The 26,581-nt window shown below is 39.5% G+C and overlaps 1 protein-coding gene and 1 pseudogene across 1 annotated transcript in view; one reads left to right on the top strand and one right to left on the bottom strand.

Annotated features, from left to right (window-relative positions):
• The window catches only part of Vps35 (Vacuolar protein sorting 35), a 61,264-nt gene extending 59,147 nt beyond the window's left edge, over window positions 1-2,117 (top strand). Inside the window, 2 exon segments of the mRNA XM_067095965.1 lie at window positions 361-504; window positions 850-2,117. Coding sequence (XP_066952066.1) covers window positions 361-504; window positions 850-1,029 — 324 coding nt within the window. The 3' untranslated portion in view covers window positions 1,030-2,117.
• Window positions 2,118-8,264: 6,147 nt separating this feature from the next.
• The window catches only part of LOC136833742 (uncharacterized), a 54,362-nt pseudogene continuing 36,045 nt past the window's right edge, over window positions 8,265-26,581 (bottom strand).

Genomic DNA, 26,581 nt, shown 5'->3' on the forward strand with positions numbered 1-26,581 from the left:
ACTTTTTTATCATTAAACCTTACAAACATTAACAGGTTTACAAAATTGTGAACAAATAACACCAAAGGTCACATCAGCTGACAGATGAAAATGCTGAGAGATATATGTCAAGATTAAAAACTTTCTTCCGTCATATATTTTATTATGAAACTCATCAACATTTGCAAATTAACCTACTTTATGTGGGTCTTCATTAGCATTTAAAAATCAATAATGCTTGGATTATAGAATAGACATTAAACAGGGTACTCAGATTCTTCAGTGATAATTGATTATTAATAAATCTAAAGGTGGAACCATATCTTCATCATCTGTCACTCATATGTGTATATTTTTTACCAAATGTTTGTATTTTTCCAGCTAAGGGATGAAAAGAGGGTTCTAGAGTGCTTGAAGAAGGCTGTTCGTATTGCTAATCAGTGCATGGATCCTTCTGCTCAGATTCAACTGTTTGTGGAGTTATTGAATCACTATATTTATTTTTATGAAAAGGGGAATACACAGGTGAGATTTGACATTTTAAGGAGTCTTTATTAATATAGATAAAATTTATGACTTATGATTCTTATTTGATAGACTTAGGCACACTTAATTTGATTTTAACCATAGAAACTAAACTTCACAAGACTATTTATGGACATTAGTTTGATTCCATGCTGTATCCATTAATTTAACAGCACTCATTACTTAACAGCACTCATTACTGTAACAACCTAGAATTTCATCTTTTGCTTCTTATAATAGATATTAAGTAAGTTTGATCTTTAACTCTTGTGAATCATTAGTAACTTCAACACATCACTGATATGTAAGCTTTTGTTCATGTAATGTTTATTTCATTTTGTCTAGGTTACTGTGGCAATGCTCAATCAGTTGATCAGCAAAGTAAAAGAAGACCTGGCAAACTTGGAGACAACTGAGGAAACCGACCAAATATCACGACATTTGACCAACACTTTAACGCATTTAGAGCTTAGGCTACAGGAGCCTTCTGGAGAAGGTCCTAATTATGAGGGCCTACAGCTCTAGATTTTTGTGGCAGCTTCCATAAAGCTATATTTTTTTGGTTACTTTCACTGTATTTAATCTCAGTCCACAAGCCAAATGTTGTTGCAGATGTTACAGATATATTGTTATATTCCTGATGTGTAGTGTTAGTAATTGTGTACAGGTGCATTTTTGAGGTGTATCCATTTTTGAGTTGTTGTACATATTGGAAATGGAAATTGAGATATTCATGAGGAAGATGGTGCTGTGATGGAGTTTTGTAATGTTAGAGAAATTATACTGTACTCATTGTAAAGAAGAAACCATATTGTTTTATGCTTATTCCACTGGAGTGCCTAGTAAGAAAGTAATTATATTTCAGATAGTATTAGTGTAGCACTTTCATTCTCTTGTCCAATTATCTGAAGGTTAGAATGATAACTTATTGTTTGGTAAAACTTGTAGCTTTAGAATTGCCTATTGGTGGAGCAAACAAAATTTCTTTAAAATTACCATAGTTTAAAATGCCAAATTTTGTCAGCAACATATTCTTTTGACAGAATTATCTTGTATCATAAAATCCTTTCTCATCCCATTTGACATATTATGTACATAAAACTGTTTTGCTACAGAGGAAATAAGCAGTACATGCCATATTGCCTGTGAAATGAACAATCTACAGTTTTGTGGAGTACATAATATATTAGTTGTGTACTGTAGCAAAAATTGCTGCTTAAAATTTGTTCATTGTATAATTTAGACGGGTATTGTGTAGTACTGTGGGTGATAACTGTTGTATATCTTCAGTGATACTAATACTGTATTTGCCCGCTTATCTGAAACTATGGTCTATACAAAGGTGTATCTCTTTTATGTGATACCTTACGGTTTTGAGAAGTGAAAATGGATTTCCAGATCTTCAAGATGTTAGGGTCAAGAAAATGCACCAGTTGCTCATTCCAAGACTTGATCTTATTGTGAAGTTAATTTATGGTCTCTACTATTCTTGCATGAATTTATTTTGGAGTAAGCAATGCCTCCTTAAATGTAAGTTTATTTGTTCCATAAATTTTATGGCACACTTGGATTCCTGTTCAGTTAGAACAGTACTAAGTAAACTATATTTAACACTATTGTTTCATTAACTTTTTTTGTAATTAAAAGAATCAAGGATTATATTTTTTTTATAAACATTTGGTGATAACTGGCCCCAGTGTTGTGAAAGAGAATTGTACTAGAATACAGTATTAGCCACAAACTTTTTTTATTGGTCTCAAACTAACTGTTGCTATTGCCCACAGATTTGTAAACCATTTATATTGGTTTAGTGAGAAATATGATGAGTAGATGAATGTCCTGATTGGTTGCGTGGCCGTTTAGGGTTGTCTCTATTAGCATGGTCATGGCCATGCGCTGGGCTGTTGTTCCAAGAACAGCCACGGCCATGTGCTGGGCTGTCGTTCCTTGAAGAACAGTCACAGCCGAGAGGTCAAGAGTATGGACGATCATGGCCATGTGTTGGGCTGTTGTTACATGAGGCACGGCCATGGTGGAATAACCAAGAGTCACGGCCGTGTGACCAAAAGTGCTGCTCGCTAACCCTCCAGGGAGAATGTGAACGTGAATGAGACAGAAGGAATGGGTACAGCACGGACGAGCTTGGACGGCCGAGAAACAGCTGTAGGAGAAGAGGAGCGAAGGTCCGATGACTACCTGTGATACTTCTTGCTAGGAGAAATGATGAAATCCTTCTTCCTCCAACGTCTGAAGGGAATGGGTGAAACGGAAGATGAAGACGAGGAAGATCTGCAATATCTCTTCTTCAAAACTGGAAGCTCAACACGGCCACACTTCTTGAGAAACACACCTTCAACTCTGTCAAAGAGAGCCTGGACAAGAGAATCCAAGGAGCAGACATAGGTGAATTATGGAGGGACGTCAACGGACATGGCCTGGACGGAGATGGCAAGGGGGATAGGTGCTGGGAGAGCTGCTGACAGATGGGATGACGTCACGGAGACTGTAGCATTCTCTATGTTAAGATCGAAGGTTTGTTAGTTATGAAAAATACAAATTGATTTAAAATTTGTCATTTTATAGAGAAGAATGTAACTTCAAAACCTCTGAAACCTCTTCAGTTATGACCTACTCAAGCTCAAAATGGCTTGGCAGTAGATAGCTGCAAATTTCCTGGTCAGTAATATAATCTTGCATTATGGAGCTTCCATTTGGAGATTATTTTGTGTTCTCTGTCCAGAAGATTTTGCAACCCATATGCTACCTCTGCCAGGTCTTCGATTGAATGGCATGAATCTCTTTTCTTTGGTAGAGTTGTCAAAGCCCTAAAGGAGCTTTGATGTCTTTTCCACCCAGCAAACTCAGGCCTGTAGAGTGGGATGTGACTCATGTTTCACATGAGCTAGTCATCAGGTAGAGACCTCTCACTTATGACTGATGACTGCTTTACTGCTCACCTTAGTCCTCTTAAGTGCAGTTCCTCTGGTCCCAAGGTCTCTTCTCCAGGATGGAGGGGCTCCAACTCCTGCAGCGCCCCTACTCCATTGCGATGTATGCTTCCTCCTCGGCAACTGGTTTTACTTCTTAGAGTGTCCCCCTTTCCACTGGTTTCATTTGTTACCCCTCCTGGAGGAGAGAGGGATCCCCCTAATGATGTTCCTGTAAGTTATCTGCTATGGAGAAGCAACCTACTAAAGGAGAGAAAGAACGGGTGGCCCCTAACACTGAGTGACATCAAGAGCAAACCATCTTGCTGTCCTTAAATATCAGATATTAAAGTCTCCCTCTACTCTGGGACTTTGGTGTGGGGGGAGTGTTTATCAGCACAGGGGTCTCAACCACTTCGTATGCCTAGAATACTCTCCCCAACTACTTGAAGTCAGGGGAGGGGAACCCACATGGGTCGCCACATTGGAATCTCAAATGTTCTTGAAGGGTGTAGTCTCCCTACATCATTGTACCTTCTCCATCTGTCACAGGTAGTGAAGAAGAGAACACTGAAGGACAAGAAGACAAACATACAGAATGTGGGTCTACCGCAATCAGGGCTTGCCTTTGCCCACACAACGACAAAAATTGGGTTTCGAAACCTCCACGAAGCCCTAAGCAAAAACACAGAAGGGGGCAACAAAACAAGTGGACACTACACAACACGCTAGGTCGTACAAAGGAGGGTGCCCATGTGGCTGGGTCACAAAAGAAAAAGCACTGAACTGCATCCCTTCCATAAAAAAACGACTAAAAACTGCAGAGATCTCAAATGCAGGGCTACTGGAGGAGGGTAAGGCATTGGAAGGGCAAGACGCTGTTGTGAAAATGAACAAAGGGCACCAACACGTGACACATGCACAATCTAATCACAACTATGCAAGATGAAATGTCAACAGACAACCATACAGCTATACACAGCTGTTAGCAAAATGGATGACCTACCCACATCTCTGGTCAAAGGTTAATTTGCCCGATGGGCATTTGTTTTTGAAAGTCAGCAGAGCGGCATAGTGTGTCATGGCCCTGAGTACTCCATCTATTGAAAGTGCAGTTTGTATTCCCGTTGGAGCAAATATGTATATTTCTGATATTTAGTCATGTATATTATAGAGAGTTTGAAGGTTAAAAAGATGAGGCTAGTGGCTAGAGTTCTTTATTTTCCTTTTTGTAATTTTTAAGGAAATGCTTATCCCTGTAATGCAAATTAACATACTGAATGAGAAGTTCAAAAGTACTGTTACCAAACTGTTTTACATAGCTGAGACAAAGCCTTTACACTACAAGGCTTATTGTTTATTGTGGAATTTAAGCCACACCAATTTATATACATGAAAAGCCTTAATATTCCTCACTGTTAGATCAACAATGTTGCCTGACAGTTAACTTCCTAGTGACCAGACTTTAAAGTTGCCTTGCAATACTTCTACATGATTTCACAGGAAAGTATTATTTACCCAGCAAAATACTTCTAACACAGATCACACAGTCAGATTAACTGGCCGTTCATTGCAGACATGTAAGGTAATGTGAGACCTGCCTGACTCTGGTGTCCATTACAAGATCTGCAAGCTCTTTAGGAATTTTGAGTTTCTTAATGAATGTACAGTATATATTTAAATCTAATGCATAAAATGGCTGAATAAAATCTCCAGCGACAGACTAAATATTTAAGTCTATATACCTAATACCTTAACCCTGGAACGCCGAGCCTCTAACAAAAACATCTCCGTCCTCTTTAAACGTTTTTATTAAAAAAATGAAAAAAGTTTTTTCAAAAATCACAGCAAAATTAGTTTTTAAGATTAAGTTCATTTTTGGCTCCTTTTTGTCATTGCCTGAAGTTTAGTATGCAACCATTAGAAATGAAAAAAATATCATTATCATATATAAATATTGAAATATATGACTCAAAAAATTTTTCATATATAATTTTATACAAATCGCATGGGTTATTAGCAAAACGGTTAAAGCTAACGGGTTATTTTGTTTTTCTTCATGGACTGTACACTAAATTGTGATGATTTTGGTATTTAACAAATTGCAAAACGATCAAAGCAACACAGAGAAAATATTATCACAAAATGATGCATGAAAACAAAAAAAGAAATGAAAAACCAGAATGCCAAAAAATTTTTTTTTTTTTTTTTTAAATTCACCATAAATCGAAATATTGTGCAAGAAACTTCCTGTTTGTTGAGAAATGAAGCTAATTGATTGAATATTACTAGACTGTAAGTGTTTTAGCTATAAATTGCAGTTTTCGACCATTTCCCTCATGAGTTAAAGTTGACCGAAAGTCAAATTTTTCTATTTATCGTGATTTATATGAAAATATTTCAAAACTGATAAAACCTACAACCATGAGCTATTTTCTGTTGTATTCTACAAAATTGTGCACATTTCCATATATAAAAGTTTATGTAACGACTAATGTAAAACGATGCAAACAACATACGACAACGTGTCCAAAGAATTTCTGAGATGTTGTCCATGTTACCGTGAAGAATCTTTGGAAAATTTTTCAAAATTCACCATAAATCGAAATATTGTGCTAGAGACTTGAAATTTATTGCAAAATGAAGGTAAATGATTGAATATTACTAGAATGTAAGAGTTTTAGCTTACAATTGCGTTTTTTTACCATTTGGTCGAGTTAAAGTTGATCTGTAAGGTTGAAATTTTTTCAACATCGTGATTTATGTGAAAATATTTCAAAACTGATAAAAGCTACAACCATGAGCTATTTTCTGTTGTATTCTACATGAAATTGCAAGCACATTTTCATATATGAAAGTTTATGTAACGACTAATGTAAAACGATGCAAACATTACGACAACGTGACAAAAGAATTTCTGAGATGTTTACGCCGATTACTGATGCCATTTCGTGGAAAAAGTTTTTTTAGAAATTCACCATAAATCGAAATATTGTGCTAGAGACTTCCAATTGTTGCTAAATGAAGGTACATGATTGAATATTACTAGAATGTAAGAGTTTTAGCTTATAATTGCGTTTTTTACCATTTTGGTTGAGTTAAAGTTGACATAACACAATGAAATTTTGGCAGTTATCGTGATTTATATGAAAAAATTTCAAAACTGATAAAAGCTACAACCATGAGTTATTTTCTAAGTATTTACAGAAATTGCATCACATTTCCATATATAAAACTATGTAATGACTAATATAAAACGGTGCAAACATTATGACAACGTGGCCCTTTGAAAGAATTTCTCTCCGTAAGGAAAAGTTTTTCAAAAAGTCACCATAAATCGAAATATTGTGCTAGACTTCCAATTGGTTGCAAAATGAAGGTAAATGATTGAATATTACTAGAATGTAAGAGTTTTAGCCTTCTTGCAGTTTTTTGACCATTTCAGTCGAAAAAGTTGACCAAGCATTGAAATTTTGGCAGTTATTGTGGTTTATATGAAAATATTTCCAAACTGATAAAAGCTAAACCATGGGTTGTATTTTGCTGTATTTTACATGAAATTGCACACATTTTCATATATAAAACTTTATGTAACAAGCTAATATAGAACAGTGCAAAAATTCCATTGTCCTGAAAGAATTTCTGAAATTTTCGGCCATTATTTAATTCTGCCTGCTCAAAAAGTTTTTTTCAAAAATTCACCATAAATCGAAATAATGTGCAGAGACTTCCAATTTGTTGCAAAATTAAGGTACATAATTGAATATTACTAGAATGTAAGAGTTTTAGCTTGCAATTGCGTTTTTCGACCATTCATGCTCGAGTCAAAGTTGACTCAAGGTTGAAATTTTTTGTAGTCGACCAATTCTGCATCGGTATGTCCACTTGACACCCAACAGACAATTTTAGTCAACGTGATGATACGCCCAGTAGGCGTTTGAGGGTTAATGGACACTTAAAAACCATCTTGGTCCTCTTTAAACACCATTTTATTGAAAAACATGAAAATGCAAAATAATTTCAAAAATTAGTTTGTTCCTTTTCTTGGTCTACTTTAAGAATTTATCAAGCTCTTTCAAAAGCTTAGTCTATTAATGAATAAACTAGAAATTCTTGCATACGCTAGCTGACTCTACAAGTGGTATGTGGGTCTATACAGGCGGCTAAATAACAAGAGCATGGGTTATTACCAACACCCAGGCATCTTCTCTGAGGCATGGACTGCTCAGATGATTCATGGGTTTGCATTTTCTGGAATGCAAAAAACACACACACAGCACAATATGACACAAAATCACACAAAACAAAAAAAGAGAATGAAAAACCAGAATACCAAAGCACAAAGTGGGCAGAAAGTGCTTAAAACAACTGGCTTCTGAGCAAGAAAGACAGCGATTGTCTTGCTTGGAAGGCGGTTAAGAGAGAACTGAAGCATCACAGCATCCGCTTGGGGGAAACAAGGTCGGGCTCTGCCCACCTCCTCCCCACGGGCTATCTCCCATTGTCACCATAACCTTGTGCTATTAATAACCAGACTCCAGCTAGGCGCTTGAGAAAATCCTCTTACATTAAGACCAAGGGTGTGTTCTGTACATGAACAACTTGAAATTCTTGCATAAGATTGTTGACTAAAATTACCAATTGCAGACTAACATACTCAAGTCCATAGGTTTCAATGTTGTCCATATTTATGAAGAATCTTTGCAACATCTCTACATACAATTTAAAAATCTGAATATTTAAAAACTGGGTTTGAACGACTAGATAAGATAATCTAACACAAATCACTGTACTTTCTGGCAATATTCTTATATCTTAGGTGAGGAAGAGTCATTTTGGTAACGGTTCTGTTAATTTGGAGTTTTAAACTTTTATCTGTAAAATTATGAGTGCATTTTTCAACATAATGTGCCAGTACGTACTGCGAGAAACATAAATGCCACAAAAGAGGAACACAACACTAACTGAACATATAAACAAGCCAAGAATATCATAATTATAAAACTGATGCCATTTCCTGGATATACCTTCATTTTAGAAATGTCACCTCAAGGAATATTTAGTTGCAGGAATAAAATGGCAGCTTTGGTGTTATTTTGCTCAATTTACTGCACTACAGTTTTATCTTCAAGAATTACTGTAATAAAAACTTTGTGCTTGAACAAAATGTTTCATCATAACACAATCATATATCGCCTTATTTCTTTCATGCACAAATCCTAGTCTGCAGATTACTGGCTGCTTCATCATAATTTTTAAGACTTCACAGACTTAACATCACCAGTTTCAGGATTCAAAACTTCTTCACATCACCTTTAGGTTATCACTAAAGTCATTAAGGAAGCCCTTGCTTCTTCCTCTCCAAGAACAGTTACTTTCTCTACAGTGGAAGAAAACTTGAATGAAAATTCTATAGGGAGACCCTAGATCTCTTGAATAAGTAAAAGTGGACTGTAGGTGGCATTAACTCCCTCTTGCAGGCAGCCTCCTTCATCATGGAAACTTCAGCTGCATTTATTCTTCTTGACTTTCAGCTGCAGTCTTGTACCACTCAGTACCAAGACCTTACATTCCCAGACAACTCCTCACAGTACCCTTACTGGCAGCAACAGATACACAACTTCAAAGCAGAAGTCCTTGCATCCCCTTCTATTCAGATAAAGAAAGATGATCTGAAGAGATTTCACTAGAGAGGATTGAAGATAAAAAATATTGGCTTCTATCTTGTACAGTTTTTACATCACTGGATAAACTGGGACACTTAGGATGGAGTCATGAGACACCAACATTATTTTTTCATGGCTACTGCTTCTCTTCCTTGATGACCTCCACAACATGTTTCAGAAACTAAGAAAGAGTTCAGGCCTTGCAAGTGAAGGGAAATGCAGGTGGGGGGGGATTCAGGATTGAGAACCAGACTATCAAGAAGCAGTTGACAAGTCACTGGGCTTCCACAGTCCTATCTCCATTGTCCTGGAAGAAAGATATTGGAGGATATTCATTTAATTCTGCCTGCTCAACAAGTTTCCTTACATGATGTTTTCAAGATGGCAACAGTGAGTCGGTGAGGAGGTCCATCAGGAGAGAGAATTTCCTGGCTTTCCTGGACTTTCAAGATCCATACTTCCTCATGCTGATTCACCCTGCCTCAATCAAGTACCTTCAGTTTGTCTGGGAAGGGAGAGCATACCAATTCTGCATCATATGTTTCAGCTTATCAACCGCACCTCAAGTTCCTTACTGACCAAAGCCACAGTGGCAGCTTGAGCTCACCAACTCAGATCTGCCGTTGCAGTTACCTTGATGACCAGCTGGTTACAGTTCTTTGAAAGAGGAGTTGCAAAAATGTCTGTCAGCGCTCTACCACTCCTTGTACACCTAGATCAATTGGGTGAAGTCATACTTTCCTCCCTACCATGGCAGCAACCTCCTTGGCATGGTCATTGATATAAAAGAACTGGTATGACCTTCAGATGACAGGACCAAGAGGTTATCTAAAGTAATTCAGCACTCTTGAATTCTTCATCCAATAGCCAAGTTTTGGAAGGTCTTAACTGCAAACTGGTGCCATTGGTAAAATTAGTTCCTCAAAGCCAGTTCTAGACTCACTCCCTTCAACTTTAGCTGGATAGATGGTGGTCAGCTTCAACTATGTCTCTGAATCGCCAAGATCCAGTTGGAGCAAGTTCTGAGGGACTTTTGGTGTGGAAAGATACATACAATTTGTTCCTTCCGTGCTTGACATACTGATGTTCACAAATGCTTCATTGCATGGTTGGGGCTGTCACCTCCTGGACCTCCAAAGAAAAAATATCAACATATAAACATTCTCAAGTTATTGGTTTTTAAAGCATGCTAGTATTCATATTATCCTTACAAGCAAGAATCACTGGCATTATGTCAAACAACATCACAACCGTAGTGTACATCAGAATTCAGGAGGTACTCCCTGAAGCCCTTTGTCATCTGGCAGTGGAGATCTTGCTTGCATCATGGACCAATGTGACTAGTTAATCTGAGGTTCACCAAAGTGGAGCTTGAAATATAGCCACTGCCTTGAGCAGAAAATCAAATTCTCCCAGCAGAACAGTCTATGAAAACCATGGTCTGCTAGACCCTGTGGACATTGTGGTAAAATACTATACAAAATATTCCCCTATGCAATTCTCTCTCAACGTCAGCTTATAAGGTACCTTCATCAAGAAACCTGTACCCACAGCTTGTTCATTTCCATTTCAAGCCAGGTCTAAAATTTTTCATCAACAACTTGATGAAGATTTCTTATAAATCAATATACTGTTGAGATAATTTTATTTCAATCTGATACTACCTTACGTTAGCTTGGAACAAGGAATGATATTTAACCAAGGTAAATTCATGATTTGGTTACAATATCTGTATTAACTTTGCTTACTTATTCTACAAGGATGTTTAGAAAGCAAAACTGATAAAGAGCCTAACTATAAGATAATTCTAATTTACATTATTAGTACACTGGAGTACGCTGAGGATTTGCCTGATGGAGATAGGGTTAAATCTTCTGATTACCTATATGTAATGAAATAGAGTGAGAAGTAACAAAGAATGCCATCTCCTTCAGGAAATCATGTGGACACTCGTCCTTTTAGCATTAGCTTGAACAAGCATCCACCATACTGCTCTACTCCGCTGGACCCAGCAGCTTGGGGTATATACTATACATAAGGGTGTACAGTTGGGATGATCTGGACATATATGCCTTCTTCCCTTTGGGATGGTAATGTAAGTACTAGTGAGCTGAATGAGTTGATGAATAAGAACATGATCTGTGAGAGGTTCTTCTTGGAGGTCAATGCCTTGGCTATTGCCAAGTTATGGTAAACTTCAAGTACCAACCTTTACCAAGGGAAGCAGGCTTGGTTTGCCAGCTGACTATTGATCTTGCTCATCTTCATGCTCTTTTCAAGTCTTGTTGTTTTTGCTCTTGTCTTGGTCACTTCAAAGTTCTTCTCCCACCTAACTAGCAATTCAGGCAACATATGAATTGACAGGTTGCAAAGAAACAAGCTTTATAATTTTTTTTTTTACACCAATCCATTATTCACACAAGAAATGCACTCCTCCCTCCCCTATAAGCTCCTTTCTCATTTTCAACAAAAAAGTGAGAACTGAAGCAAGAGGCAATAGAAATGGGCCAGGTGGAGCATGAACAGTGATTTTCTGGATCTTGACTGATCTTACCAGGATTTCCACACCACATACACAAGGCAATATATGATTAATGAGCCCTACAATAAACTTATTTTATACTGTATAAACATGGTATTCCTCACAAAATACATAACGCCACCCATTTCATGGAATATGGTCCCCATAAAGGTGCAGGTTGTGTACTCAAATGAAAAACTTCTAGTATTGCAAAACTAAACATAGTAACTGTATCACAATGCAACAATCATGAACCACAAATTGTCAACACATTGTTACACATTACCCTCTGAGATATAAATGTTTATTTCCACCAATTCCAACTACCATCAAAGACACATGATAATTATTCAAAAAAATTTAGAGCCATACTATTCTTCACTCTCACTTCAGGATTCAGTCCAATTACCCAAATACTGCAATTTTAAAAAACCTATAGTGACCTTGCACAATAAAAGAACTTAATACTCCTTAAAGTCATCCTATTATAAACATGTATTTACTGTCTGGACAGATAAAACTGACAACCACTTTTGTCAATTTTGCATTGAATTTCAGGTACTACACTGAATACAAGGTAATTTGATGGATATCTTGTAGCAAAAATTAGTAAAAGCTTTTAAATATTTCATATTACAATGAAATAAATTTTGAGAATCATTAAAACTATCATACATGTGGCCAAATTTCTAATTTTATGCTTGAAACAAGTTTTTCTCAATACTCATGGACGTCTTCAAACAGAAATGTCTGAAAAAAAATTTTTCCAGTACACTTACCTACCCATACCTAAGTCCATATATACAAAGGTAGACATAAAATACAAGTTATGTACAAGATGAAGCATAATACAAAATACTGATATCACAAAAAGGACAGCAACACTATGACTGTTGTGAACTGATGAAACAGTCTCCTTTTCCACTTTTTTGATGGAACTTCCTCTGTTTCATCATTTGATTCATTGAACTTTGGAAGAAAAGGCATACCTATCTCCCCACCTCCAAAAAATCCAAATACGGGGGTGTTTGGGAAGAATTTGCGGAACGCTTTTGTTTCGACGTTGTTATAATCAAACCATGGATTCCCTCTTCTTCGATACCATGAAAAGCCACGGCCACAGCAAGTGAACATAAATGCTAAACTTTGGCCTTCTGGTAAACCACAGGACTTTAACTGAAAAGAAGAAATCACAAGAAACCAATATGTTATAATCTTCCGAACATAATACAACATGACAACTATCTTAAAAAATGGGACAGTATAAAATATACTGTACAAAATAAAAAAAAAAAAGCATCTGTGATGCAAAGCAGGGCAAAAAAATTACAACATCTCAAAACCTAAACAATCTCATAAGTGGTTACTGAGGAAAACAAGGAAGAGAGAGAGAAACTTACCTGCTTCATGTATTCATCCAAACTCTTGGGGTTTCCTACACATTTAGGAATAATAACTGAAACAGCCATGACATTCGGTCCACAAACAGCAATCCCTAAATTGCTTTGACTAGTTACTTTCCTTGGATCTTCCTTCCCACAGTCAAAACATTCTACTACACCTCCTCCAACAGCCATTTTGTAGTTTTGCCTGTGAAATAAAAACTGAACTTATTGGAAATATAAAAGCATTTACCCAGATATCCATAGTGTTTAAAAACGATTTTGTTTTATACACGTCATTAAACAAAATTTGTCTCAACCAATTAAAAATTAAAATCAAAGCCCTACCATATCTTTCTCTGCCTTTTACCTAAAAGTTAAGAGTTGGGCATCTATCATTATCTCCCATTGCATCTTACTTTCTCCATCTACAATCCCTCACTTGTCTCTCTTCACTCCATCCATCTCTCCATTTAGGATGGCAAAGTAGATAAGGAAAGAAGGGAAATAGGCCAAAGGAGCAAGGTACAAAAAGACAAAATTGAGAAATTGAAGTTCAAAATAGAGATACTTCAAGTATGAAGACAGTATTTTAAAATATTTGGAATAGAGAAAATGACCATGAACTGGAGGAATGCACAGAAGAAGGGCCAATAGAAAACACAATAGCTGAAAAGGTTAAAAGGGCCTTCTGGAAAATTGAAAATGGATAAGCCCAAGAACCCACTGGAACAAAAAAAATATAAAGAAACCTGACAGAGCAGGGAATAAGAACAGAAAAATGAAAAAAGGGCCTTACAGTTATGGTATTCAAAGGAAAATGGGATGTACAGCTAAGAGAGTGCAGTCAGTCAGTTATGTTGTTAATCTCATGCAAGAGATCAACAACATAAGCAATCTTAACAATGAGTTAAATATGGGATAAGTACTGTACCATGCAAGGAGGAAGAGATTTTAACATTTTTGTGGATCTTGAAAAAGCACCTGACAGAGTACAGACACAATTAAATGGCTATTACAAAGGCACAGGGTAGCAGTTAGTGCTGTTACCCTACCAGAGCGTCAGATGTAGAGTGAAGACAGTGGCAGGTGTATCAGAAGAATGTGAAATAGATATTGGCGTTTATTAATGACAAGCATTGCTGTTTATCACAGTAATGGAAGAAGCTACACAGGAGTGTTGAACGGGGGCCACTGGGAGCTGCTTTATACTTATGATCCAGAACAACAGCAGATCTGAAGATGAAGGGGTGTAATGTCTAAAATGTGGGAGATTGGAATGAAAAAGACTGAAAATCAAAAGTAACAGAAACAAAAGCTCATGTTTATCATAAATGATAGCACAAGAAAAAGTATAGTAAAGGAAAAGTACAATCAGGAAAGTGGCCAAGTAGCTGTTGTAGGAATGGTGTGGGGGTGAACTCTGTACTATATACCAAATGAAATAAATAGAGTTAGAAGAAGTAACCAGCCTTACAAAATATAATGTGCCAGAAAAATATTTCCAATGCATTACCAGGGCAAATGAGGAATATAGGGGAGTTGAGAACCCTGTTGTGACAGATGGGCATGTATTGAAAAAAAGATAGAACATTTATACTTATTCAATATTTATATTAACACTCATGGCAGGAGTACAATGGGGAGACCATAATACAAATGAGGGATTAATGGAGAGATGAGGTATCAAGAGGCTGGAAAAAGGTTGAGAAGGTTTGGACAGGTGATAAAAAGACAGGAGGAATAGTTGGTTGGAAAAGTTGTAGTTATGGAAGTCGAAGGATGATGACCTGCAGACCCAAAAAATCATGGAAAAAGGGGAAAGATAAAGACCTATAACTGATAGGAGTTAAGGAAAAAAGACCACACAACAGAGAAGTTTGGAAGCAAAACCATATATGATGATGTAACTACTGTATCTGATGGTATATAAAATGCACTTAAAACAAATGGCTCAAAAAATCAATACCCAAGGTCTTGTTTGAGAAGGTCAAACCTTCCATAGGCTAACAATATCCACAACACTCACTACTGTAAGCTAATTTTACCCAATATGGTCAGTACTACCTAGCCCGACTCCAAAATAACCTTATTTGCTTAAATGATATTATTATTATTATTATTATTATTATTATTATTGTTCCCAGTACTACAGTATTATTATAATTGCCAGTACTATTAAAAGAATTATCAGAAACAACTACCAGCAATGTTCATCAAAGTACGTATGTATATAATGACCCCACCTCATTGGGTCTACTTACTCTGGTCCGGCTGGAGCACTGAGGGTCATGCTTAAATAAAACACAGAGGTTAAATTTAACAATGACCTGTATTATCTAAAACTTACACAAGGGCCCAAGTATCTAAATGTTTCAGATGCTATATTAGATCCTGAGTAGATGATCCTACAATGACAAACAGACCAAATTCAATGCATGGAGATGAAACTGTTCAAATGAAAAACACCATTTTTCTTGAGCCTCGCTGTGCTGTGAACAGAACTTACCATACCATACAGCCGAGAGAAATTAAAATTATTCCTTAAAGAGGAAACTTGCAGGAATTACTCAGCCTCATCTGTGGTGGACCAAATTGCCATTATCTATCTTTGGGTTATGCTCGTCTTCAATTCCACCACTACTAACAGATGATGGCATATGGTTACTGGCCCTAGGGAAAAGGCTGAAGTGCTTCATCAACCTTTTGAAGCTAAGCAATAAGCTGATGATGTCCCTCTCCCTGATACTTGTCATCCTGAACCTCTTCTTAACAAATCTGCATTTCTCTCCAGGGATGTTAAGAAAATTCTGGACAATATATATATATACATATATACAGGTAGTCCCCGGTTTATGACGGGTCCGGCTTATGACGTTCCGAGGTTACGACGCTTTTCAAATATATTCATCAGAAATTATTTCCGGTTTATGACGCATGTTCGGGTTAATACTTTCGTCGACGATCTGACGGAAGAAATATGGCTCCAAAACGGGCAGAATAATCATAATTTGGAGGTTTTTTTTGAAAAACTCAATAAAAATGCAGTTTACATCGTTTTCAATGCACCCAAAGCATTAAAAGTAAGGTTTTCTTATGATTTTTGACGATTTTCGACGATTTTTCGGTTTACGCCATTTTAGGTTCTCAGCAACGCCAAAAAACGAACCCGTCATAAACTGGGGACTGCCTGTAAATATATATATATATATATATATATATATATATATATATATATACTCACACACACACACACACACATAGTCGTCCCCTGGTATTCATGGGGATGTGTACCATAAACCCCCCCCATAGCTAAAATCCACGAATACTTGACACCCCTCTAAAAATGTTATAACTGCCCATTTTGATAGTTCAAATACCAGAAAAACCCTCTAAAAATGCTTACACCAGAGTATTTTAATAGTCTTCTCACAAAAAATGCATTTAATCAGGAAAATATGAAAATACAGTAATTACACAGAAAATCCGTGAATAGGTGAAGCTGCGAATCCGGAACTGCGAATAGGCAGGGGTCCACTGTATTTATATTTATATACTGTATACATATAACTCTTGTACATTTGTTTCAATGTCCTTACTGGTACTTTTTTCATTTTGTACCTCCAGTAATCTCTGTATAAAGCATAAAACTGCATGCAATGCATATTTTAAAGATGGTTGAGTATACAGGCAGTCCCCGGTTTACGACGGTTCCGGCTTACGACGTTCCGAGGTTACGACGCTTTTCAAATATATTCATCAGAAATTATTTCCTGGCTTACGGCGCATGTTCCGGGGTTACGACGCATCGTGCACGATCCGACGGAAGAAATATGGCCCCAAAACGGCAGAATAATCATAATTTGAAGGTTTTTTGATGTAAACTCAATAATAATGCAGTTTACGCATAATGCACCCAGAGCATTAAAAGTAAGGTTTTCTTATGATTTTTGACGATTTTCGACGATTTTCCGGCTTACGACGATTTTCGGTTACGACGCTGCAAGAAAACGGAACCCCGTCGTCAGAACCGGGACCGCCTGTACTAAAAACCATATATTAAACTACTTCTTGGTCAAAGTCCAGCTGTACTTGTATCATGTGTGGCTTATATGTTCTGGTGCTTTTAAGTTTTTGTTCCTATTTATGTTTCTACAATTCTTATGTTATCTCAAGTTTACCTTAGTAAAATTATTTCCCTTACTTCCTTATTTTTCATTTAGCTATCCTTTTTTGCCTGGCTTTTTTACTTAAAGTTTTCACACACCTGGAATTAGTTGTCTGACCTGATTTTCATTGATCTAGTCCTATTCCTTCACACACACACACACACACACACACACACACACACACACACATATATATATATATATATATATATACACACACAGGCAGTCCCCGGTTATCGGCAGCCTCGGTTACTGGCGATCCGGTTTTACGGCGCTTGTCTAGCGACGACGATAACCAGATTTTCATCGCTGATAACCGATTATCGGAGCTGATCGCCTCCTATCGGCGGTGCTGATCACCAGTTATCGGCGCCGCTAACCAGGGATCAGTGCTATTATCGCCGATTTTCGGTTAGTGGCGACTTTCGGTTGTTGTCACGCCGTCGGGAACGGAACCCCGCCGATAACCGGGGACTGCCTGTATATAAATATATAACTTAGAATGATTAAGCTTTCCATGTCTTAACATCCAAGATATGTGATCAGCATAATTTTTTGATGCAGCTGACAAAATGACAGTTTTGGGTACTTGCCTGTGAAGGGCAGATCGTATAAAGGCACTCGTAAATCCTTCATCAAGTCCAACATCAAAAAACAGAAGGGCTTTCAGGTCATCTTCAGGAGATAATGATGTTAAACCATTAAATTCTTCTGGTGTAATGACCAACTTTTCAGTGCTGCTCTCTTCCTGCCTCTGTAAAACAGCAAAGTATTAAGACATGTGACATGTTCTGAAAAGTGAATATTGTACCTACATTCAAAATGACTTCAATGAAAAATATCAAAGATTTGCATGGTCCACTTATGAAAATAAAGAATGATGATGATCATGCAATGTTACTTACAATGCATTAAATCAATATGTAAAGAGATTTTAATGTTAAAATAAAAAGAACTGTAAATGTTATTATAAAGCACAGTAAAGCAACAAATTCACATTATCAACAAATTACTTTTTACACAATTTTTAAAATACTCACAACCAAACATACAATATTTTCCAAATCAAAATGCTCACCACAAAAGCCATAATATCTATCTATCTATCTATCTATCTATCTATCTATCTATCTATCTATCTATCTATCTATCTATCTATCTATCTATCTATCTATATATATATATATATATATATATATATATATATATATATATATATATATATATATATATATATATATATATATTATTATGATTAGCAAGAATTCGCTAGCAAATTGCCTCCCCTTCCCCCTCCTTTGTTGTTGTTGGTTGTTATGTGCTGTTTCATTTACTGCCAGTCGGGCCGATCGATAGACCATCTGTCTATCGACTTAAAAACAAGGGTTTAAAAGATTAAAGGCGCTCCCACTTTTGATAAAGATCTTTCCTTCGAGGCAAAAGTAATCTGGCTTGGGTGTTTCTCCTACAGGCCAAAACCTCCCTGCGGGCAGCAGGTGCAATGAGTCAAAGCATCTGTGTTGGACGCACCCGTGCCCCATAGGAGGGGATAAAAGCAGAAACCCACGAGGTCGATTACACACACGCCGGCTGGAAGATATGGAATGAAGACGCCCCAACACCTGGCCCCATCGATGCCCTTGCATCCTAACCACGTGGCCCTTTCAAAAGTATACTTCTCCTCGTGCCCTTCGACCGTATTCCTCGAGCCCACACGCCATTGCTTGGAGTTTCGAGGAGTCCCCATCGCCTTGCCCCTTTACGGAAGCCCTTGCATCGCACCACGTGGAAGAAACTCGCCGGAAATCGCAAGTCATCCACGGACCGCCTTTCTACGCCCTCGGAAAATCTGCTAAGGTAAAGTGCCCTGGAAGAGCCCCATTTCAGTCACGCTTTTGTCTCGTAATATTTTCTTAAAGAGAAAGCCAGAAATCACCCTTGTCTAATGTCCGTGCGCCTCTTGCATCGGCAGTATTAATTCTTTAATACTCCTTTGGCACCCTCAGTGCAGCTTCAATTCATTATTCTTTTGTCTATTTTCATTACTGGCGTATAATGTGCATATCTCTCATTTCAGAGGGATCCTATTTCGTGGAAGCTTCTCGGTCTGTGTCTGAATCCCCAGTTTCATTCAATCCAGTAGGAATCTCCTTCAGGATAGTAATCTACTTGAGTTCCTCTTTCCCGTACTGATGTCATTTATGTAAATACACTACTTTAAATGTGCCCACGTGTTTTACGTAATATTTCCCTCAGTAACCAGAGCCCTATGCTCATATGAAATTCTCCTTTGTTTTCCTTTTTTTTTTTTTACGTTTTCCCGTACCCACGAAGTCAGAATCACAAGGCTAAATTACCTTAAATTGTTGCTACCTGTCTCACAGAGCATATTTCAAACTAAAACCACGGAAAAACGTGAAAAATGGCGACCTGGCCTTAGATCTCGTTTTTGCAGTTGCAGTTCCCTAGTGTTGCTTTATTGCATTTGCAACGTGCCAGATCAGCTATTAGCAAAGCTAAGCTGGGTACGACAATTACGAACCTTATGTGTAAAACCAGCACACAGATCCAGAAAATTCCACGTAAGTAATGTGTTTATCTTAGCAAAACCTTTTTACAATCGTGACAGTTCCTAGGAATTAGAAATAGGGACGCATGTAATCACTGAGAGAAAAGAACCGCCGTATTAGATTCGTTAATGCATGCCTTTCAGGATAGGTAGTTAGGAAATAACCAGTGCTAACCATCCTTTGCTTCGAGGAATAGTGCGAAATTCCTCTGTGTTAAAATCCTTGCCATATTCTTGCTTCGAGGAATAGTGCGAAAGAAATTCCTCTGTGATAAATTTTACTTCATGATTTGAATTAGCTTAACTGTTATTTAGGCGCGAATAAAATTCCCACGTGGGACACGACGAAGTCAGCTTGCATTGCTGAAATTCTCTCAGTGTAGTTAGAATTGAGTTAGGTGTTAGGAAAGCGAAATTTAAACTCCGCTTATAGGGAAAATTACTAGGCCGTTGTACTGTTATCCTCTCAGACGACTGGGAAATTCTCCGGAATCCCAGACGGTCTATACATATACGGGTTCATTCACACAGAATCTAAAAATAACTCCGGTGTTGGCCAGACGACCTGCAACCTCCCCCCCCAACCCGCCCATGCCCGCGTGTGTAGCATTTTTTTTTTTTTTTCCCCATTCATTTCCCAGCAAACATTTCTCTTTGGGTTTCCCGTTAGTAATTTCTAAGTCCTAAGGGACGAATCGTATTTCCAAGTCCTAAGTGACTTCTAAAATTCCTACGTCGCCGCACGTGGCGAGAATTTCTCCAAGTTCCAGTCCTCAGAGACTCCTAAAATTCTACGTCATGACGTGGCGAGAATTTCTCCAAATTCCAGTCCTCAGAGACTCCTAAAATTCTACGTCGCACGTGGCGAGAATTTCTCCAAATTCCAGTCCTCAGGGACTCCTAAAATTCTACGTCAGATGCGTGGCGAGAATTTCTCCAAATTCCAGTCCTTAGAGACTCCTAAAATTCTACGTCCGCACGTGGCGAAATTTCTCCAAATTCCAGTCCTCAGAGACTCCAAAAATTCTACGTCGACGTGGCGAGAATTTCTCCAAATTCCAGTCCTCAGAGACTCATACAAAAAATTCTCGTCGACGTGGCGAAATTTCTCATTCCCTCTGGGAACCCAAAATTAAGTCCTTTGAGACATTGTATAGTGTAATTCACACATCTAAGCCCTTACGGGACTGATCATTCTAGTTCGTTAGAACAACTCCTTAACTTCACGCTACAGCCGGCCAAGTCCGAGCGTGACAAAATCCCACTACGCCTTCGAGACGCATATTAAAATTCGTTCGCCAAGAACAACCACGTCTTTCAAGACATATCAAATTTTAACAAAAAAGTCTCCTCAGACTTACTAATCACCTGTCTTATTCAGACAGATCCATTCTCCTGCAGTCTGAACCATTGAGTGTTTCAGATTCCTGCAATTGAGCCTTTTCAGATAACCTGAGTCTTTTTTCAGACATATCATATAACCATTATTTCAAAATGGCTAATACCAGAGCCCAACAAAACGAGGATTTCAAATTCTACATGTCCGCTGGGAAGGACATGGGACTATCGGGGCAAGATCTGAGAGCATGGGTTCAAGAGCGAGTGGACGATGCCAAGGCGGAGAGAGCAAGAGAACGTGAGGAGAGAGAGAGGCAAGAATTGCCCAGGAGAAGGATAAAGAACGTGCAGAGAGGGAGAGAGAACGTGAGGAGAGAGAGAGAGAGAACGCGCCCATGAGCTCCAGGTGCTAGAACGACAGCACGCCACCCCGCCCCTGCCGCGGGGATGAGTGCCCTCAGCCAAGCTCACTCGTTCATGCCAAAATGGACCGAGTCCGAACCCGGTATGGCTTGAAAGGGCCGAACGAGTCCTGGAGTGCTGCGATCTCTCCCCATGAACTCTCCCTTGTTCTCACTAAATTCCTGGGCGGAAAGGCCCTCGTTGCCTACCACGCCCTTCCCGCAGACGATCGGGGAAACTGGGAAGCCGTGACGCCAAGCAGTTACGAAGGCGTGCGAGATTACCCCCGAGCGGTGGAGGAGACGTTGGAGAGAGCAGCCCAGAGAAGCAGGTCAGACTTGGTCCGATTGGGCGTACCATTCGGAGCGGGCATTAACAAAATGGCTCGATTCGGCGGAGCCACTAACACCGCCGAGGTACTCGAGCGGTTTAAATTGAGCATTTCCTGCGCCACGCCCCTCCTGCCCTCGCCACTCATATAGTGGAAAAAGCCCCAGCAACACTCACCGAGTGTTGCCGAATAGCAGATATGTGGGAAACTCACCACCCTCAAGAAGGATCCATGGGGCGGAAGATAAATCCCCTCCCTCCTCGGAGGTTCAAATTCCCACAAAAATGGGAACTGGCAAGCCCCTAACTTGCCATTATTGCAAGAAAACGGGCATTCCTCCGAACAGTGCCGAACAAGAAACCGGCTCCTCTCTCTCCCGGAAAACCGACAAATAACTCGCCTCGCGCTCCACAGGGGCAGCGCGAAAGACTTTAGCCAGACCTTTGCACGGGCGTGCAAGGTTTATGGCCATTCTCCGCATGGGCAAAATGCCCACGCAATAATAAATCAACTACTCCCACCGTCGCCTTGGCCGTCACAGATCCTGTCATTAGGCCCTCCCGCCGAAAGGCCTGTATACGTGGCTCCTCCACGAGGTAGCGAGCCCGCGCGCCGAGTCACTGCTTTCGAGGACTCGGGCGCACAAATCTCCCTCATCCGGCGGGACAGAGTTCCCTACGGAGCTATCGCCAATAGACGAAAACTCGTCACGATCGAGGGAATAAATCAATTTAAAATGATACTCCCTACGATCCAATTGAGAGTCACAAGACCTCACCAATCCAAAATTTGCAATCTTGCAGTAGCAAGCCATCTCCCCGGAGGCTACGACGTCATCCTGGGACAGGACTTTCAGTCCCCACCGAAATCACGACAATCTAGGGGTCCCCATTCCCGAATCATTCCGCGGGCGCGAGTAATCCTCCCCGCTTCTCCCTCAGCCAAGACTGGCGCCCCTGGGTACCAGAAGGACGTGCAGCCCCCACCAGTGCCACCTGAGTACGATGTACAGTGGCCCCTCGATCGGTTCCCGATCCAATTCCAGTGCCCGGCCCTGCCTCAGTGCCAGTGCCAGGGCCCCAATCAAATCTCCCTTCAGGAGATGCCAAATTCCTGCCGGTGCCACTTGCATGCCCCGAGCAGGGCCAAGCTTCATCCGTCCTGACCGACGAGCCCAAGAAACCTCTGATAGCGCCTGACTCTGCCCCTAGTGCCAGCGCCAGAGCGCTCGCCGATCTCCATTCACGGGATCCAACTCAGGCCCCCTCTCTTCCCCGGCCTGGCACCGCTACCAGCGTCGGTCAGAGAGACGGTTCCTCCCGACCACCGCGAAGCTCACCTGCAGGTGCGGCCTGCGCAACCTGTGCCTGAGCTGGTCATCGATACCTGCGAGCCGCTCACGCCACCCCCGACCGCCTCCTCTCTGCCTCAGTCCGTCGCCGACGCAATTGCAAGTCAGGATTCTGCCATATCTCACTTGGCCGATGAACTACAAGAGCCGCGACGGATCATGGTAGAACCCGCACGGAACCCTCCTCGCCAGCTGTCGATCAGCAGGCCCAGGTGGTACTCCGTGCCGCCCCGGTCGCGGGCCCTCCGCTTCCCGGCCGAGGACGACTGTCCCATTAAGAAAGACTCGAGGCGAAATTACCACGGGCGTGGGACATTCCAGGTAATTTACAAAGAGCTCTAGAGCTCCCCATGGCACCTGTGCCACCATTTCATTTTTCGAAGGTCTTGGCACCCCTAATCCAGAAGGGGACGTCAGACCCTCCTCTATCTTCCTCCGTTCCTCAGGAACTTCTATCTCTTATCACCTTCTATTAATCTTCCCTTAAATTATCACCACAAGAGGAAATTAAATACGGGATACCATTCCCCACACAATGTATAAATCATTAAGAATAACAGAGTGAGAGGTGGCACGCCCTTGCGCCCATACCTTGGCACCGGGCGTGCGTGTCAGCCCCTCCTGAAGGAGTCGCGCCCTTCGGGTGCACTTTCCTCGCCCTGGGACTGAAGTGATAGTCCGGGCCGTAATTTATAGGCAAAGGACGATAAATTCCCGCCTAACATAATAAAACCCTCACTCTTTTTCCCTTAGCTCTTCTGCCAATATCATTTACTTTCTTTTAGTCATTTAGTTATCTTTATTTTAATGAATCGCGAGTCATAAACTCTTGTCCTTGTGATTTAAATGCCCCTTTCGTAAGCTCTGAGGGACGTGTCCCGCCTTTCATATGCGGTCAAGTTTCATTCGTAACGTCTTGGTAATTTTCCTTTTGTTATTATTACCCCTTTTCCCCCTTCCATTCCTTCCAAGATCTCTGTTTGTCCTACCCCACATCTTTTGTCTGCTGCCCCGTCATAACATTGAGTGGGCAGTGGACGCATAAAATTAGCGTAGTTTAAGGTTAGCGAATTAAAACCTCGCGAATACTCTCGCCCGCATACGGCTGTCAAAATCCGTGTGGGGCCGGCTAAGCAAAGTACGTTAAAAGGAAGATAAATTATCAATGCGAATATGTATAGTCATTACAGTATCGCGTAAAAGGGGATGTCATTTACAAAAATAAACGCTGTTTTTCATTTACACAGCCTCTTCAAGGCAGGTTGTACTAACCGCATGCATTCTATCTAAAATTAAGTAACCGTGTATTTTAATTCTTGAACAATAACCTTTCTTTTCATTTGTTGGCCATAGCCTCATATACGTGGTCCTATAATCTTAATTAATTCACAATTGTTCGAGTCACATTATAAAGTTACCAGTGGGTAACCAAATCTAAAGTAATTATTCTTTTGCAAGTGTTTAAATCACTTTGCGTTCTGTTAACGAAAATTGTCCCAATGTGTTATTAAAAGTAACGTCACAGCTTCATAAAACCCTTAGGAGTAAAGTTCATTGCAAGGCAGAATGTAGAGTAACGTAAAGCATTTGCCGCTCATTCTGAATATCGATGTACACACCAAGGAGGTATGTACATCATCTTGTATGGGGAGGTATTATGATTAGCAAGAATTCGCTAGCAAATTGCCTCCCCTCCCCTCCTTTGTTGTTGTTGGTTGTTATGTGCTGTTTCATTTACTGCCAGCCGGCCGATCGATAGACCATCTGTCTATCGACTTAAAACAAGGGTTTAAAAGATTAAAGGCGCTCCCACTTTTGATAAAGATCTTTCCTTCGAGGCAAAAGTAATCTGGCTTGGGTGTTTCTCCTACAGGCCAAAACCTCCCTGCGGGCAGCAGGTGCAATGAGTCAAAGCATCTGTGTTGGACGCACCCCGTGCCCCATAGGAGGGGATAAAAGCAGAAACCCACGAGGTCGACACACACACACGCTGGCTGGAAGATATGGAATGAAGACGCCCCAACTCCTGGCCCCATCGATGCCCTTGCATCCTAACCACGTGGCCCTTTCTAAAGTATACTTCTCCTCGTGCCCTTCGACCGTATTCCTCGAGCCCACACGCCATTGCTTGGAGTTTCGAGGAGTCCCCATCGCCTTGCCCCTTTACGGAAGCCCTTGCATCGCACCACGTGGAAGAAACTCGCCCTCGGAAATCGCAAGTCATCCACGGACCGCCTTCTACGCCCCGAAAAATCTGCTAAGGTAAAGTGCCCTGGAAGAGCCCCATTTCAGTCACGCTTTTGTCTCGTAATATTTTCTTAAAGAGAAAGCCAGAAATCACCCTTGTCTAATGTCCGTGCGCCTCTTGCATCGGCAGTATTAATTCTTTAATACTCCTTTGGCACCCTCAGTGCAGCTTCAATTCATTATTCTTTTGTCTATTTTCATTACTGGCGTATAATGTGCATATCTCTCATTTCAGAGGGATCCTATTTCGTGGAAGCTTCTCGGTCTGTGTCTGGAATCCCCAGTTTCATTCAATCCAGTAGGAATCTCCTTCAGGATAGTAATCTACTTGAGTTCCTCTTTCCCGTACTGATGTCATTTATGTAAATACACTACTTTAAATGTGCCCACGTGTTTTACGTAATATTTCCCTCAGTAACCAGAGCCCTATGCTCATATGAAATTCTCCTTTGTTTTCCTTTTTTTTACGTTTTCCATTACCCCACGAAGTCAGAATCACAAGGCTAAATTACCTTAAATTGTTGCTACCTGTCTCACAGAGCATATTTCAAACTAAAACCACGGAAAAACGTAAAAAAAATAATATATATATATATACATATATATATATATATATATATATATATATATATATATATATATATATATATATATATATATATATATATATATATATATATATATATATATATATATATATATATATATATATATATATATATATATATATATATATATATATACATACATACATACATACATACATACATACATACATACATACATACACATACATACATACATACACATACATACATACATACACATACATACATACATACACATACATACATACATACACATACATACATACACACACATACATACATACACATACATACATACATACATACATACATATATATATATATATATATATATATATATATATATATATATATATATATATATATATATATATATATATATATATATATATATATATATATATATATATATATATATATACTTCAAATTAACAGACAGCTCAGGGGTCTGCCCCTTCTGCTGCTGTGCCCCTTCTGCTAAGTAGCAGGCAATATGGTACCCGCTGGCTAACTCTCATAGCTTATAGTCCAATGCAATTCCATATATATTACCCATGCCTATCCTA

The sequence above is a fragment of the Macrobrachium rosenbergii genome, chromosome 52, assembly GCF_040412425.1.
Source record: "Macrobrachium rosenbergii isolate ZJJX-2024 chromosome 52, ASM4041242v1, whole genome shotgun sequence".
Lineage (NCBI taxonomy): Eukaryota > Metazoa > Arthropoda > Malacostraca > Decapoda > Palaemonidae > Macrobrachium > Macrobrachium rosenbergii.